We start from the raw sequence: 16,824 nt of genomic DNA on the forward strand, positions 1-16,824 counted from the left end.
CCCCTGTGCCAACTCTACAAGGTAAAGATCATAGGACACAGAAATGCCAGGAAACATAATGCCTGACATATTGCAGTTAATACGTGCCCAAACTGGTATTCCAACCCAAATCTAACATCAGAACCGATATTCTTCTCGCTCCACTATATACGCCCCCAGTCCTAGCACTGGCATAAACCAAGTTCAAAGCTGCAACCTGGCCTTTAGCCCCTCCTCCGCCTTGCTTCCCCGCACAGTGCAGGACCGATTTCAGTGGCTCTGAATGGGGTAGGAGCAGATTCTTGGGTGGACATGAGTGCGGTCTGCTTCCATGGGATGCCCTTGTGTGACCTTGGTCTTCAAGCTGGACTCAAGGCAAGGGGCAGCCGGGAAACTTCCACCGAGGCACATACTCCTCCCAGCCCTATCAGGGCCTCCTGAAGTCACATGAGAGAGGGCAAGACATCTCATCTCTTCTACCAATAACTAGCTCTGGCAGAAGAACAGATAGACCTTTCTCAGTTTTTATTCTGGGGCCAAAAGCCCTTATAGGCAGAGGAATCTCCCTCCCACCCTCAAAATGCTTCTGAGGACACTTAGGACCTTAGGCTTTCAAAGTCTAGGGCAACACTTACCTCCCTTCTCCCCTTTTGACATACTTGTACCAGGCCCCCTTTAGCCTTCTCTTGAGAAATCAGCCATCTTCATTATAGGACTATTATTCAAACCTTGTCCCACGGACCTTCTGGGCACCCTTTAGACATGGTTCTCCATGTCTCCCCCCGACATTTTTCTGACTCTATAACTGAGAAAATTGTCCCCGAGCTCCATAATCCAGAGCCTCATCCAACAGATATCTGCCTCCCACCCAGTGTGTGGCCCATTCAGACCTTGCAGAATCTTCTCTATCATCCATCCTTGGAACCACCTCCTCTCCACCCTGGATCTCTACTTTAACTCAGTCCTCAGAACCAAATAGCTTTATGCAGAGCTCTAAATTTATTAATGCAACAAATGTTTCTAAGCACCTACTATGTGTTAGACAGAGCACGTGTTTTATTTCATTTAATCCTCACAACAATTCTCTGAGGTCGGTGTAACTATCCTTTACAAATGAAGAAACTGAGGTTGAGAGAGGTAGAGTGATTTGCAGAGGTGTGTCTCATTCCATGTCCTCACGGAGTTTTGGGGTTGGGGATGTGGCCAAGGGAGAAAAAGATCCTGTCCTCTCTGGAGGTCCCTGTGACTTGCTGAGTCACTTGCTCCTATTCCACCTGTCCCTGCCAATCTCCCAGAAGAAGAATGACACTGGAGAGGCAGAGAGGAGTGACCGCAGAGGCAGAGAGGTGGGCGGGCTGGCCCATGGCTGAGACTTCGCTCCCAAAGCTGGGGGGAGATGCTGAAGCCACGCCTTGCCCCAGCATCCTGGAGCTGGAGGAGCTCTTGAGGGCAGGGAGGGGCTCTTGCAACCGCGTGGACGAAGTTTGGCCCAACCTTTTCATAGGAGATGCGTGAGTGGTAGCAGGCAGAGGGGTGTGAGGTGGGGACAAGGAGAAGCAGTTCGTGGGCTCTTTACCAGACATGGGAGGTGGGTGTGAACAAGGAGAAATAGTTGTGCGTTGAGCATCCCAGGCCAGGGACTTTCTCCAGAACCCCCACTTGCCAGGGATAGTGCATTGACCATGCATGGCCACTAGGGGGAGCAGGGACTTTGCCTGCCTGAAACGTCCCTGGAGTCTTCAGGCACATCCAGGACCACTGGCAAGTCTGGGGGTGGGGTGGGGTGAGGGTGCAGAGGAATGGAGAATGGTATTTGGAATATGAGATGAGATGGGGTAGACAGAGACCCCCCTCCTTTTCTGGCTCCAGAGTGGGTGGAGAAGCCTGACTAAAGGTGAATCAGCAAAGGTGTCACCTCTAAACATTTGCAGATTAGAAGTAGGTATGAGATGGTGGCCAGGAGAGGCCGGATGTGTGTGGGAGGGCATGGAGAAGTAAGGGAGGAGCATCTGGGTCCCAGGGCTGAAGCGTCCCTCCCTTCCCATCCTGGCTGAGGCAGGGGCAGGTGCCTGAGGAAGCAAAGAGTGTCTAAAGATAGCCCCTTGCACCACCAACTCTCCCATTAGAAATCTCTGGCAGTGGAGCTGTGGGCTCCAGACCCCAGCTGGAGCTTGCTGGGTTCCAGCTCCCTTTGGACCCTGAGGGCCCTGTCCCCCTGAAGCAGGGAGCCAGGCAAAGCCTCCTTCCTGGTCCCATGGCTCAGCCAGCATCCACCCCCTTCCTGCCCTTCCCAGGGCCACGGCAAATAACCGCTTTGAGCTGTGGAAGTTGGGCATCACCCACGTGCTGAACGCCGCCCATGGGGGCCTCTACTGCCAGGGCGGCCCTGACTTCTACGGCAGCAGTGTGACCTACCTGGGCGTGCCAGCCCACGACCTCCCCGATTTCGACATCAGTGCCTATTTCTCCTCTGCAGCCGACTTCATCCACCGTGCCCTCAGCACACCTGGGGGTAGGACTGGGGGTCCGAGGCTATATCCCCACCTGCTTGTTCGTGGGGAGGATGCCCCATTTCCCCTCAACCATCAGTGCCCTCCCATCCCTGGTTTTTTAAATCCTTCACTCAGTGCTCCAGCATTTTATCTAACACCGTTGCTTCACAGATGGGGAAACAGGCCTAGAATACAAGGTCATGCTGCAAGTTAGAAGCAGCCCTGGGGCTGGAAGCTGTGTCTCCCAAACAGCAAAGCGGTTCTTTCTCTGCAACACTCAGCCTTGGGAAATCACCATTTGGTACCTAGATGTCTGTCCTAAAATACTTTCAAATGGGGGGAAAAGTCTTCAAATACCCAGGGTACAGCAAAGGAGCCTGGAGCCCCTGCTTTGTATTTATCCTGGGAAACAGTTGTGCCCCTTGCTATGTGACCGTGGCAAGTCACTGTCCCTCTCTGGGCTTCAGTCTCTTCATTTATGTGATGGAAATGACAAGACTACAGCTCATATCACTTTTTAACATCCAAACTACTGTGACATTCTATTGTCCTTTAACTATTCATTCACTGAGCCATTTACTGAGCATCTGCTACATGCCAGGCACTGAGCTAAATACTTGGAATCCAGACTTAACCAAGGCAGGGTTCCTGTCCTCATGGAACCTGCCATTACCTGTCTGGTGGAAAGAGAGTCAAACCATGGAGTATCATGAGTGCTACTCACATGAGCGGGCAAACGTGAAGAGCTGTAGGAGCCCAGGGCAGGGTGCTCAACCCAGAGGACTAGAGAGGGGGGCTTCCCTCTACAGCGGTGTTCACTGGGCCACATGCCAAAACGATGAGCTGCACTGTCATTCAAGTGATACCTTGAGTGGTCAGGAAAGCCTGTGGGAGGAAGCCGTGTCTCAGCCAAGACCTGATGGATGAGTAGTAGAAGTTAGTCAGACTGAGACCAGGAGGAACGTTTTTCAGGTAGTTGGAATAGCATGCGGTAACGCTGGAGGTCAGAGGCCATGACAGCTTCAAGGAACTGAAAGTGACTACATGTTCCTAGAACTGAGGGTTGGGGTGGGACAGTCTGAGATGAGGCTGTAGGATCAGCAGGGCCCAGCTCTTGCAGAGTCATGAAGCCATGTTGAGGAATTTGGAACCCATCCCAAGAGTATACAAAACTAGTGTTGCTCTACCCATTTGACAGATCAGGAAACTGAGGCCCATAAAAGCTGAGTGACTTGCCCAGAGTCACAGGGTGCACCCAAGGCAGAACAGGGAAAGGCACGTGGGTCTCCACCCCAGCCTCTGGGTGGGCTGGCTGTTGGGAAATGGTCTTTCACAAGAACGTTTTCCTCAGCCAAGGTCCTGGTGCATTGTGTGGTGGGCGTGAGCCGCTCAGCTACGCTGGTCCTGGCCTACCTGATGCTGCACCAGCAGCTGTCCCTGCGCCAGGCAGTGATCACCGTGAGGCAGCACCGATGGGTCTTCCCCAATCGAGGCTTCCTCCACCAGCTCTGCCAGCTGGACCAGCAACTGCGGGGTGCAGGCCGGAGCTGAGGGACCAGGTGAGGGCTCATCAGGAAATGAGGGGCAAGGGGCCAAGGCTGGCCATGGCCGACAGTGAGAAGTCAGGCAAGGGCCTGGGCAGGGAGAGTAGAGCAGCACCAGCGTGGGCTGGAGGTGAAAGGCCAGGTCAGGGACTGTCAGGGCCATGGGAAGGGTTGTTCCAGGGTGGGCTGGCAGGGCTGTGTGTGGCTGGAAGTGAGGGTTGAAGGGGGCCTGGACTACTCCCCAAGCTGCTGATCTCCCCTCACCCACCTGAGGTCTCACCAGGGCCCAGCATAGGCAATCCTCCTGTAGGACCCTCACCCCCTGTCTCCCCATGCCCACGCAGACTCTTCAGACTCCAGAGAGAAGGGAAAGACCATGGAGGAAGGAGGAGGGAGGTGTTGCTTTGCCCCCTATGGATTTGTCACCCCACTTCCCCTGGGTGACGGAGCCACAAAGGATTACTCAAAGTCCATCTCTTCTGAGCAGTGAGAGACCCTGAAGTGGTTAATCTCCCCTGGAACCCTCAAGCAAGAGGCATTCCTTCCTTGGGAAATTAACCCCGAATTGGGGTTCTCTTCCTGCATTTATTTTCCAGACCAGGAAGTTACAGGAAGAGAACATAGATGGGGTTATAGTTTAACAATATAGGCTGGTAACTTTCAGTGAAACAAGTCAGATGACATTTCAGTAGACAATTAAGTGATCCACCAATGAAAGCTTGGTCTTAGCAAACATTCCTTCTCCCTCTAACATTTCCCAGTATCTTTACATAACAATCAGTAACTTGTCTGTCCTTGAGCCAGCAACCTTGCTGTGCCACAAATCTTCATCTTACAACAGAGACTTTGTAGCCTGAGGAAAATTTCCAGTCCTCCGCAAGGTCAATATTTGAAACTGCAAGGCTTTGGAAAACCAGGCCCTGTGAAGTACATTTGCTTTAAGAATATTCCACAGGGAGGCACAAAACAGAAGGGATGAGGCCTTCCTACCTGGTCCTGGGGCTCATCTGTCCTGCCTCAGCTGAAAGCTGGTGGGAGCTCCCTTGAACCCCACCAAGGCAGCAGCCCAGCCAGTCTGGACTGCTCGCACCTACATCGCCCTCCCCTCAGTCCAGACCCCAGCTACAGTTCCACAGAGAAAACGCTCCACGCTTAGCTGATTCTCACCCCAGCCTGCCTTACCAGTCCCACCACCAGGAGGGAGAACAGGTTCCTGAATGTGCTCCCACCACCATCTGGGACCTCCTCACATGAGATGCCAGAGTGCTCCTGTCCTCATGCAACTCAGCCCACCACCACCTGGGACCTCCAAGATGCCGAAGTGCTCCTGTCTTTGTGCCACTCGGTCCTCTGCCTGGACCCAGCACTCTGCTCCCTCCTGGCCCCCAGTCACTCCTTTGGTCTCAGAGATCTACACAAGGACCCCCCCAACCTCCCTCCATCTCTGGTTCTGGGGACCACTTTAGGACATAAAGCCCTTCCTGAAGTCTGTCCAGACTCCTTCCTGCTTCCATTGACCTCGCCTTCTAGATCTGTGTTGAGTGCAGTTGGAGCAATAGCAGACGGTCCTTAAGTTGCACAAGGGGAACAGACCCCAACACCTCCTCTCCCCAAGTCATCTCTCTCCTGCTGGGGTCCTAAGGTCCCCAGCTGACCAGAAGGAGGAGCTGGGCTTCCCCTGCAGCAAGGCTTCAGCTTGGGCTCCCGGACCACATGGTCACCGAGTGCTGCTTCACTTTCTTCTGCTTCAGCGCTCTGCAAAATATCCTCCCGCTCAGGCAGGATGAGGCAGGGGTGTCTTCCTGGAGTGGAGCAGCCGTGGGGTCATCAGGATCGTGAGGGAGCTGGAGTGCCCACCACTCTTCTGCCACCACGCCTGGGCTGGGTCTGTCCCTGTCTGACCCCAGCAGCTGGCCTCCCCCACATCTGCACCATCAGGACATCAGCGGGAGTTAGATCTCTGGGGCTGCCTGCCACTCCCAGCGGCCCCCTGCAGCTCCTGCTATGCATGCACACTGCTCCCACCCCCGGTGTCTCCTATCTTTGGCTGTGCTCTGCCACTACTGGCTTGGAGGGGCTGCCAGTTGGGGCTGGGTTACTGGTTTAGGCTGGAAGAGAGGCAGCTTTCTCCTCCTGCTGCAAGAGCCCCCAAGGGCAGGGCCTGGGTCTGCCCCCAACTCCACCCCTAAGAGCTGTTTCTGTCTCGGAATGCACAGCCAGCCCAACCAAAGGGACAGTACTCAAGCAACATCCACCCCTTCCCACATGCTGGCTGGGGATGAGCATCTTGGGGAGGAGCAGGGAAGGATGGGAGCTAGGTTTAGCGTTTGGGGGTGGGTATAACAGGAGAAACTTAGAGTTAAAGCTGGGGTTGATATTAGGCCTGGGACCAAGCAGGGTGGGAAACTGTCGCATGGAGCTCTGTGGGTATGGGCAGCCAAGAGGGGACATGCTCCCCACAGGAATGCCATGTTCCCAGCCTGCTCACTCTCCTCTAGACAGGGTTCAGGAACTGGCAGAGCCTGAGATCTCTGCTCAGATCCAATCGCCCCACTTCCTCAGCCTGGGGCCTCAGACACCCTGATTTCCAACCTCAGCAACATTCTCCTCGGGCGGGTGACTTTGGGGGAGTTGGTTGGGTGGGGCTGCGGTATTGCACAATTTGTCATCCACCAAATTGTCTGTGCAACTGAAGCCCCCAGGAGCTGCCGTGTGGCCGTTCATGGCAGCTGTGGGGTAGGAACTCTAAGAGATGAAGGGGCCATTGTTATCTCTCTCCATAAGTCCTGGACAACAAACCTACCTCCTCATCTTTCCCATCCCACATCCGCTTGACACAGGGCTCAAGGCAGAAGCAGGTTTAGGTGACAGCTCTTGCCTCTGCCCCAACAAGTTGCAGTCAATCTGGGCCTTGGTTTACCTGCCAGTAACACAGAGCTCATCTCTCTCCCAGAGCTGGTCCTTACCCTGTGCCATGGGGCTCTGCCATTTTGCTCCTCTGGCACTGGCCCTGCTGGGACTGCTGGAGGCACTGACCCACGTGGATGCCAGGAAGATGGTGAGAGGCCAGTGCGGGGTCTGCCCTAGAGCCTGCTACTCCATCTGTTTCCTCCTGTTGCCTGCACCCCCTCTCAGCCACTGTCTTCAATCCCCACAGGTGGGAGTGGGCCGCCCTCTCAGCTAAGCCCTGAGGCTACTTGGCTAGGGACCCCATGTGCTGGGGGGTTGGGGGAGCAGGGGAGGAAGGGGATTCTAAGTGTTCATGTTAGACCTTGGCCACAGCTGCCTCCCCCAGGGCTCAGGGACGCTCAGCCCTAGCTTCCTAGAGCTCAGACTTCAGAGGCCCCCGTGTGAGTGTGGCTGTGGCACGGGTGGATGTGTCCATTTCCTGGCAGTGTGCTGGGAGGAGTATGGACGTATGGGTGCATGACAAGGGTCTCTGGATAAAAGGGACGGTTCTTAATAGGCCCAAATCCAAAGTCCCTAAAGGATCACAGTTAGCCTTGGGAGGAACCTTAAAGACCCTCTCACTGGCCTCATGGGACAGTCGGGCCTGGGCCAGGTATACCCCGGGGTATCCCTGCCTTTGGGGGGAGGAAGGAGCTTGGCAGAGGGTACAGTGGCTCCTGGACACACAGCTTCTGACTGCAGACCAGGGCTGGTCTAAAGGCCTGCTCTCTACCCTACCTGTCCCCTTGTCTGCCTGCACTGGCTTCCTCTGCCTGAGACTTCTGGATCTTAATCCTGGGCCAGTTCCGTCTTCTTCAGCCTGTAACCGAGGGCCCTGGCCCTGGGTTCTGATGTTGTGTGTGATTTTGGCCAGTCTCCCCGCCCTTCCATCTTCCTCCATGGAAGATCCTTTCAGCTCTAACTCTATGCCCTTGCTCCATACACTACCCTTCAAGGCCCCAGCTGCCTCTCCTCCCAGCAGGGCCAGGGCAGAGGCCTGGGCCTAGAAGGGAAGGTGCCCGGCTGGGCTTGGCACTCACCATGCCATGGGACCAGTGGGCGAGTTGAGAGTGGCAGGAGGAGGCTGGAAGGGGGAGCAGACAGCATGCTTTATAACTGAACTCAAATCAAAAAATAGAAACAGCATCAAGTGTGCAGAGACAGGCGGCTAGAAGCCGGCAGCATCAACTGCCTGTCAGAAGAGACCACGGCCTGGGCCAGAAACCCCCACAGGTAGGTGAGTGCCCCTGTCTTGGGAGGGGCCCTGAGCATGCTGGGTAATGAGGGCCAGGGCACCTGGGCCTGTGTGTGTTGGGCAGGACGGGGATTGGGTTGGGTTGGGTCATAGGTACAGGCAAAGCACAGAGAGTCAGAAAGACCTGGACTTGAATCCTGGCTCCCATGTTTACTGGCTGTGTGACCTTGGGCATATTGCTTAACTTCTCTGAGCCTCAGTTTCCTCATCTGTAAAATGGGGATGATAATTATACCTGCTTCATAAGAGGACTGAGAGGATTCAATGAAAAATGTAAGCACCTAGCTCTGTCTGGTACATAGTACATACTTAATAAGTGGTGAATATAATAATTATTGGGGACAGAGAAAGAAAAGTCAAGAAATACAAAAAGAAACCAAACCTTACCACCCCATAGGGAAATTGCCTTCTACCCAGGATACAGCTGAGGTGTGAAAGGGTAAGAGTAATTATAGTAACAATAATGATAGTAAGATGGACCATTTATTGGGCATCTACCATGAGGCAGGCTCTGTGGGAAGAGCTTTACACTTACTATTTCACAGAATTATCACAAGACAGTGTCTCAGAGGAGACCACATACATACATGTAGCACACCTGAGAAGTCTGCCCAGCTCTGTCTCCACCAAGGCCTGTAGGACCCCAGCAGCTCTCCACAGGCAGCTGCCTGTCACCCTTCCAGAGACTCCCTTCCCCAGACTCTTCACTTGTCCTGCCCTGATATCTCCAGCCCCACTTGGTGCCTGGGGAGGAGGAGGAGGCAGCAGAGAGGGTGGGCAGGAAGGGAGACCAGGGGAGTATCTCCTGGAGCTGCAGCTGGAAGGTGAATGGCAAAAGCCTCCCGTGCCCCAGGAATCTATGCCTTGCCTGAGGCCTAGTGCCCACAGGGTGGTATCTGGGGGGCTTCTTGGGAGAGGGCGGGACACAGAGGCAAAAGGGGAGAGCAACATAGAGAGGAGAGATCCAGACAAGGACAGGAAACAAGTGTGTGGGAACAGCAGCAGCCTGGGAGCAGGAAAGTCACTGCACACGGAGGCAGCTGCTCAGCTGACGTGAGGGGAGCAGGCACGAGGTGCGGTAGAGCCCCGGAGCAGGGTGAGGGCTAGAGAGCGTGGAGAGGGGCTAGCCAGGCCCTGTTCCTGCTGGATGTTGGGCCCATGCTTCACCCTGCTATGGCTGGGGAACTGTGGAAGGAAGTGTCAGGCAGGGCCCTCCGCAGTCCTGGTCTGGGGGTGGCAGAAACCAGGGGAGCTACTGTAGCCACCAACTCCCCTGTCTTGGGTGTGCCTGGAGCTTGAAGGCCAAGTCACTGGGTGGGAGGCTGGGTCTGACGCTGGCTGACAAGGTGGGCTGGGCCGCCAGTGGGATAGAACAGACAGGTGGGGGATACACCCATGAGCATCAGGAGTGGGGCCCAAGGTGGGACCTGACCAGGAGTAGCCTAAGTCCAAGAAAAAGCTCCACTCTCCAGACCCGAGCCTAGGGTCCCCTAGGAGGCCGAAGCCTGGGCTGTGGCCTAGCAGTTCCCAATTCCTGACCCCTCTGGAGCCTCCAGGAAGGGCGGGGTCCAGTTCTTCACAGTCAAAGCCTGGCTGCCCGCTCCCGTCACAGCAGGGCTGCGAGGCACGCACAGGCCACCGGGGGGCGGCCTTACCTCACGCCGAGCTCTGCAGGCCTGCGCCCCACGCCTGCCGGCTTCCCAAAGAGCCATCTGGTCGCGTCTGGGGCTGCACTCGCTCCAGACCAGGGTGGCTGTGGGACTGCCCTGGGGCCTAGGGGCTTCCCCGACCCCACCACACGACACAGCCCTCTGCCCTGTGGTTACCTGTCTCATTCTCAGGTCAGACCCCTGAGAATCCTGAGTCAGGCAACTCCAGGGTCTTCAGCACCGGAAAGAGAAACTGTGGCCCAGACAGGAGGGGAGACTCCCTGAGGCCACAGAGTGAGTCTGCTAGAGTCCCAGTGGGAGCGGGGCTTCCTCCCTCCCTCTAAATTCTCTTCCCACCCCTCAGGGAGCCTCCCATCTTCATGGGGGGTTATGGGGTCAAAAGTCCTCAATCCCAAAGAGAGGCCAAGCAGAGAGGGGGTTGGGAGGACCCCACTTCAGTCCACAGCGGCCTAGGTCTGCTCTCAGTCCCCACCCCCACGGGCTCCGAGGCCAGGACCTGGAATTCTAGCCGCTTCACAGCGTCTGAGTTCTGGGTGGAACCTGGCCCAACCTCGTTCTGTTCACTTGCAGAGTCCTGCCCCAGTACCCACTCCCCCACTCCCGGCCCCAGACCATGCCTTAGGTAGGTGGCAGGCCACTCAGCCCGCCCTGAGAGGTCACAGTGGGGGATGAAGGGGAAAGCTGGGTCCTCGCTTCCACCCTGCCCACCAGCCACCCGCTGGCTGAGCTTGGCCAGGCCAGTGGCCTCCTGGGTGCCTGTTTCTCTTTCTGGTCCTGGCACCGCCTCCCAAAGGGAAAAGATGTTCTTCCCAGTATACACCTGCCCTAGTTACTGGTTGAGAAGATCAGGGATGGTTAGCCAGGAGAGGTGCTCCTTCCCATCACGGCACCAGGCGCAGGTTCTGGTGCCCCTGACACTCTACAGGGTCCAGGACTCCCACAGCCAGCTGACTCCTGACACAACCCTCCCCACGTGGGAGAGGCCTGCCGAGCCGCGCGGGCCCAAGTCGTGGGGGTAAGGAGGCAAAGCCCGGGGCCTGTAGCAGGTGAGGAGCTCAGCAATACCAGGCTCCCCTGAGGAAAAGGACGAGTTGGTGACTCCTCTCCAGAGTCCCCAAAGGTGCTACCTGAAAGGCTTAGGGATGGAACTGAAGGAGTCCACAACTGGATTATAATCCCAGCCTTGCTTCTCATCAGACTTATGGCTTTGGGCAGAACTTAAAACAAAAACTTCTGAGCTTCAGCTTCCTCCTATGTAAAATGGGGACCTACATCAGGCATGTGAGAGGCGTTAGCTCATTCCGCGTGGAAAAGCTGACAAATAGCAGTTCACAGCCTGCACCTCTCAACCTGGAGATGGGCTCTGATATCCCAGTCCCTGAAAGTGGGAGGGGGTGGGGGCCTGAGGACCAGCCCTGGAAGTAGCAGGGGAGAGGGCTCATGACGAGCTGCCCAAGTTGGGGGGGTCTTCCTGGGTGCTCTCTGAAGGCCACAGCCATCTGGGGTTTCCATCCCTACAAAGTCAAAACTGACCAGTGACTTAAGGGGTAAGATGTGCACTGACTAGTGCCAAAATCGCGCCCCTTGGCCAAAGCTTCCAGCATCCGAGGCTTCAGGAGAGGGCGAGGGAGAAGTTTGCTCAGCTCCACAGCGGTGACAAGGTGTCGATCCCCTTGTTCCCTGGGGAAAGATTCTAGGCCCCAGCCCCAGCTGAGTTGGTTAATAACCTCATCCAAAATAGCTGAGGCCCTTCCCACAGTACCCCAGTGGCACCTGGGCATTGCACCACGTGCTCCCCATCAGCGGGACCCACCCCCGGGGAGCCTGCCTCCAGCCACTGCAGTGTCCACTCTGTTCCAGGATGGACTCGCTGCAGAAGCAGGATCTCCGGCGGCCCAAGATCCACGGGGCAGTTCGGGCATCCCCCTACCAGCCACCCACACTGGCCACGCTGCAGCGCTTGCTGTGGGTCCGTAGAACGGCCGTGCTGAGCCACATCGATGAGGTCTGGCCTGGCCTCTTCCTGGGAGACGCGTGAGTAAGACCACGTGATGGGGGTGGTGGCAGAAAAGCATGAGGTCACACGGGAGTGGGGGCGTGAGCCTCTCCCGGAGCCCTCCGGGGGCAGAGGTAGCACCCTCTCTCCTACCGCTATTCTTTCCGTACTCTTCTTTCCTTTTATATTATTATTAGTTTTAACTGTGTAGTAGGACACACATTAAAAAGTACACAGAGCTTGTATGAACAGTTTCATCACCCAGGTAAAGAAATAGAGCAGTACTTTGTGCCACAGAAGCCCGTACTGAGTCCTTCTCATTAGAACCTGTCCCTTTTCTCTGTGGAAAATCACTAAGTGTTGAAATAACTATTTTTTTGATTTTCTTTTAAGTTTTACCACCTACGTGCCTAAACAGTGTAGTTTTGTCTGTCTTTTAAAGTTATATGAATGGAATCACATTGTGAATATTTTGCGCCTGGCATTATTTGCTCCGAATTGGAGAGTCACCCAGGCCATTATGTGCATTGATGTTTCACTGCTGTGTGATATTCCATGGTGTGATTACACCACAGTTTATCCGTTCTATTGTATCTGGGCATTTGAATTGTTTCCACTTTTTGACTATTATGAACAGAGATGTTAGGAATATTTAAGTACATGTATCTTGGAAAACACGCAGGTTTCTCTCGGTTGTATATGTGAGGGTACTTCAAAAAGTTCATGGAGGGCTGAGCCCGTGGCGCACTCGGTAGCGTGCTGCGCTAGCAGCGCGGCAACGCTCCCGCCGCCGCGGGTTCGGATCCTATATAAGAATGGTCGGTGCACTCCCTGGCTGAGCGCCGGTCACGAAAAAAAAAAAAAAAAAAAAAAGAACAAAATTTCATGGAAAAATAAAAGATCGTATGAATCTTTCCATGAACTTTTTTTTTTTGTCTTTTTGTGACCGGCCGCACTGCGCTCAGCCAGTGAGCAGCGCACCGGCCATCCTTATATAGGATCCGAACCCGCAGGCGGGAGCACTGCTGCGCTCCCAGCGCCGCACTCTCCCAAGTGCGCCACGGGGTCGGCCCATTCCATGAACTTTTTGAAGTACCCTCATATTATATATATGTAGGGAGAAGAATTGTGAATCATATTACCTAAAAGTTTTCATAAAATTTTAGGAAATATGGACCCATATATACAAATTTTAGAAAATTTTCTTAATACTAAAAAAAGTGGGTCAATATCTTCTTAATAATATAACATACATGTTGTTCTCCCACACAGACAGACAAGTAATAAAATCTTTGTAGACTTTTTAGAAATGCATACACACACATACAAGCTTTTCCATAATCCTTCCTTTTACATAAATGGTGTCACTTTATGATGCCATTATAATCTGCTTCTATAAAAAGCGTTTTATCAGCTGGTTAGAATGCACCCTTATAACCCTAAGGTCATGGGTTTGGATCCCCATACCAGCCAGCCACCAAACAAACAAAAGAAGCTTTTGAAATGGAATCACACTACATATTTTTAAAACCTTTTTTTGTATCCTGCATTTTTCACAGGTTCTCAATATAGATGAACATCTTTCCTTGTTTACCCACAACTACCACATTTTAGTGATTGCATATTATTTCATCATTTAGATATACCATACTTAATCTCCTATTATAGGATATTTAGTGGGATTTTTTCTAATTTTTCACAATCTTGTATATCACTTGATTCAGTTTACCTGTGGGCACATTTTGGATTCTTCCTTTAATTAAGTTCCTAGAAGGGGAATTGCTGGGGCGAAGCATATGTAGATTTTTAAGGCTTTTGATGCATGTGGCCAAATGGCGCTTCAGAGAAGTTGTCCTGAGTAAAAAGAAGTCTTCACCTCCAACTAGAGGAGCCCTTTCACCCCTGGCCAGCTCACTGGTTCTATCTAGTCTCTACCCTTGCAGGGGGGTGGCAGAGGAGGGGGGCCAAGTTCCAACGCAGCCAGCGCTGACCCGGTGAGGTCTGCCCCCACGCTCCTAACTCTCCTTATGCCCTCCCCTCCAGGTACGCAGCCCGGGACAAGAGCAAGCTGACGCAGCTGGGCATCACCCACATTGTGAACGTTGCTGCAGGCAAGTTTCAAGTGGACACGGGTGCCAAGTTCTACCGCGGAATGCCCTTGGAGTACTACGGCATCGAGGCCGATGACAACCCCTTCTTTGACCTCAGTGTCTACTTTCTGCCTGTCGCTCAATACATCCGAGCTGCCCTCAGTGTTCCACAAGGTGAGCTGCTGGGGAAGCCGCAGGCTGGGGTGGGGCGCAGGGTGTGATCTGGGGCTTCCATTTTTCCAGCAGCAGTGATGGGTGGGGAGTCCAGAGCCACAAACCCCTTCAGCAGCCCTCCCACCCCACTGAGCAAATGGTTACTACCATTTAGTGAGCATCCCCTTCAGGGAAACCTGGAAACCAACAATCACAGACATAACTACGATCCAGTGTGGTCCTCAGCATAACCACATTCCCAGCTGCTAACCTTAGCCCAGTCACTAACTTGCTCTGTGACCTTGAGCCAGTCTCTTTCTCTGGGCCTCAGTTGCCCCACTCGACGGTGAGGACAGTGTCAGTATTCCAGGATGCTGTGGCGGGTGGGCTGAAGGATGGTCAGAGGTGTCTCTTCTTCCCGAAAGGGTGGGCCGTTGGGGGGCAGGTAGCTGATGCTAGGCTGGGTCTCCCCACAGGCCGCGTGCTGGTACACTGTGCCATGGGGGTAAGCCGCTCTGCCACACTTGTCCTGGCCTTTCTCATGATCTGCGAGAACATGACGCTGGTAGAGGCCATCCAGATGGTGCAGGCCCACCGTGACATCTGCCCCAACTCGGGCTTCCTCCGGCAGCTCCAGGTTCTGGACAACCGGCTGGGGCGGGAGACGGGACGGCTCTGACCCGCAGGCAGCCAAGAGCCCTGACCCTCCATCCAGCACGGCCTGACCTGACCAGCCTGGCCCTGGGGATGGCAGCCTCTGCTGTTTCCAGTGACCCTGAGATGTAAACAGCAAGGTTCAGCTGAGGCAGAGGCAGGGGGAGCCTGGGTGTGCCCTTCAGCAGGGGTATTTCCCTGACCCAACCCAGAGATTCTTTATGCAAAAGAGAGTTCAGTCTGTCTCTGTAATAAAAGGTTCATTGTAATAAAGACAGGAGCTCTTCTGATGGTTTGTGGGGCAACAGCTTACTCTCAGGGTGGCCCCTGGGTTCCAGGTGGCTTGCCGGCTCTGCTTCTGCATTAGGGCGGCTAAGCAGGGGTTCGAGTCCACCCAAGGCTTGAGGAGGAAGGAGCACAGCGGGGGTCGATTAGTGCTACCTGCCTTGCGTGCAAAAGGAGCTGGGCTGCATGTGCTGAGGACTAGGTGACCTCTTCCTCCTCCTGTCCTTCTCAGCTCCTCACATAAGTGTCAGGTTGTCTGGTAAAGACCAAAGTTGGATGTGTCACCATCCTCCCGTGCCCACCTTACCCAAAGCCACCAAAACTCGCTGTGCAGAGATAGCATCTCTTGAAACCAGTCCATTTTTTCACTTACACTCTCCTCCAAAAGGACTGTTTAAAATGACAGGCACCTAAAAATGTGGCATGATACAAGAGGGGGCTGGGGGCTGGGGAAGAGATGTACCAGAAGTCCTAGGTGAAGGATGGGTGTGTGATGAAACAAAACACTTAACTGTGAGCGTCTTAGTTCTCAGGCTCTAATAGAACAACGTAGGACCACCTGCCGCCCCCAACAGGTCCTCACCTGTAAACGGTACACAGCCAAGGTACCCAGGGCACTTAGGCAGATCAACGGGCTGGCTCTCCTCTTGCCCCTCTGGCCACCCCTGTTTAGCCCTTGTCTCCTCTGGCAGACCCTTAAATGTCAGCGTTGCTCAGGGTTCTCTGCTCGGCCTCCTCTCTCTCTCAGTATCCCCACTCTCCTGGAGTGGGGGGTCCTCTTGCTCCCACAGCCTCAGTTAGCATCTCTAGGCTGATAACTCCCAGGCACATATGGCTGGCCCAATTCTTCCTGAGCCCAAAACCTCTGCATCCCACTGGCCATCTCCATTTGAATATTGCACTTGAACTTCAAACTCAGCTGAACTTTTCATCACCCCCCACCCAGAGCCCTCCTCTTTCTAGGTCCCTGTTTCAGTGAACCCATCACTGAAACCCTTCAACAGGCACCGTTCCTAAGTCAGTGACAGGTGTCATCCGGGCTCCTCCTAAGTACCCCCTGATCTTGCTCACTTATCTTCACCTCCCTTTTTATTTTTAACGGATGGCTGGCGTGGGGATCCAAACCCACGACCTCAGTGTTACAAGGCTGCACTCTGACCAGCTGAGCTACCCGGCCAGCCTAGTCACCCTCCTTGTGACTACCCAAGTTCAACCCACCCTCACCTCTCTCCTGGATCCTCGCAACAGCTTTGCTCCTCCAAGGAGACATGTTACTAAACTGAAAATCTGATCACGTCATCCTTCTGCCTAAAACCTCCAAAGTACAAATACCTTGACAAAGTATAAAGGTGCTTCATTCCCTGAGACTGTCTCCATCTCTAGCCATACTGTAATTCTGTTCCCATACATAATGCTCAATTAAGAAATGGTAAATCCACATGCAGTTCCTGGAGCACACTGCACTCTCTTACCTCTGGTACTGCACCTGCTTCAGGTTGGGTCACCTGAATGCACCACTCTCCCCGCTTTTTACTTGACTAACTCCAGCCTCTCCTTGAGGTCCCAGTTTGGATGTCAATTCTGGGAAGCCCTCCTGGACCCCCCAAGCCTGAGAGAAGTGCTTCTCCAGAGAGAAAGGCACCAAAATGCCCATCCACCCCTTGTGTTATCACCTACCACTCTGAATTATGATTGCTTGGTGCTTTGCCATTCTTTCCCAGTTGACTGTCTCTGGCCAGGCCTTGCCTAGGCTCAGG

The 16,824-nt window shown here is 54.1% G+C and overlaps 1 protein-coding gene across 9 annotated transcripts; it reads left to right on the forward strand.

Moving 5' to 3' along the window:
• The first annotated feature begins 1,275 nt into the window (after positions 1-1,275).
• Positions 1,276-15,055, forward strand: LOC134381878 (dual specificity protein phosphatase 13A). 9 transcript variants are annotated; one of them, XM_063101690.1, is made up of 9 exons: positions 1,282-1,490; positions 2,274-2,491; positions 2,643-2,772; positions 3,823-4,030; positions 6,969-7,172; positions 8,103-8,197; positions 11,750-11,923; positions 13,929-14,149; positions 14,605-15,055. In XM_063101690.1, the coding sequence occupies exons 1-9, from the start codon at positions 1,282-1,284 to the stop codon at positions 14,805-14,807; spliced, it is 1,662 nt and encodes a 553-aa protein (XP_062957760.1). In that variant the 3' UTR covers positions 14,808-15,055. The 9 variants fall into 9 exon arrangements, with proteins under 9 accessions (XP_062957765.1, XP_062957760.1, XP_062957761.1 ...); XM_063101691.1 differs by having other exon boundaries at positions 6,969-7,073; XM_063101693.1 differs by having other exon boundaries at positions 1,308-1,325.
• The last annotated feature ends 1,769 nt before the right edge of the window (positions 15,056-16,824 follow it).

This window comes from Cynocephalus volans, chromosome 7, assembly GCF_027409185.1.
Source record: "Cynocephalus volans isolate mCynVol1 chromosome 7, mCynVol1.pri, whole genome shotgun sequence".
In the NCBI taxonomy this organism is placed as follows: domain Eukaryota; kingdom Metazoa; phylum Chordata; class Mammalia; order Dermoptera; family Cynocephalidae; genus Cynocephalus; species Cynocephalus volans.

Excerpts from the sequence above, each read along its gene's own strand:
- LOC134381878 (XM_063101690.1), top strand. The coding sequence starts at position 1,282 with ATGACACTGGAGAGGCAGAGAGGAGTGACCGCAGAGGCAGAGAGGTGG. Across the intron at positions 2,773-3,822 it reads CCTTGGGAAATCACCATTTG|CCAAGGTCCTGGTGCATTGT; the intron begins GTACCTAGATGT and ends CGTTTTCCTCAG. Across the intron at positions 14,150-14,604 it reads TGCCCTCAGTGTTCCACAAG|GCCGCGTGCTGGTACACTGT; the intron begins GTGAGCTGCTGG and ends GTCTCCCCACAG.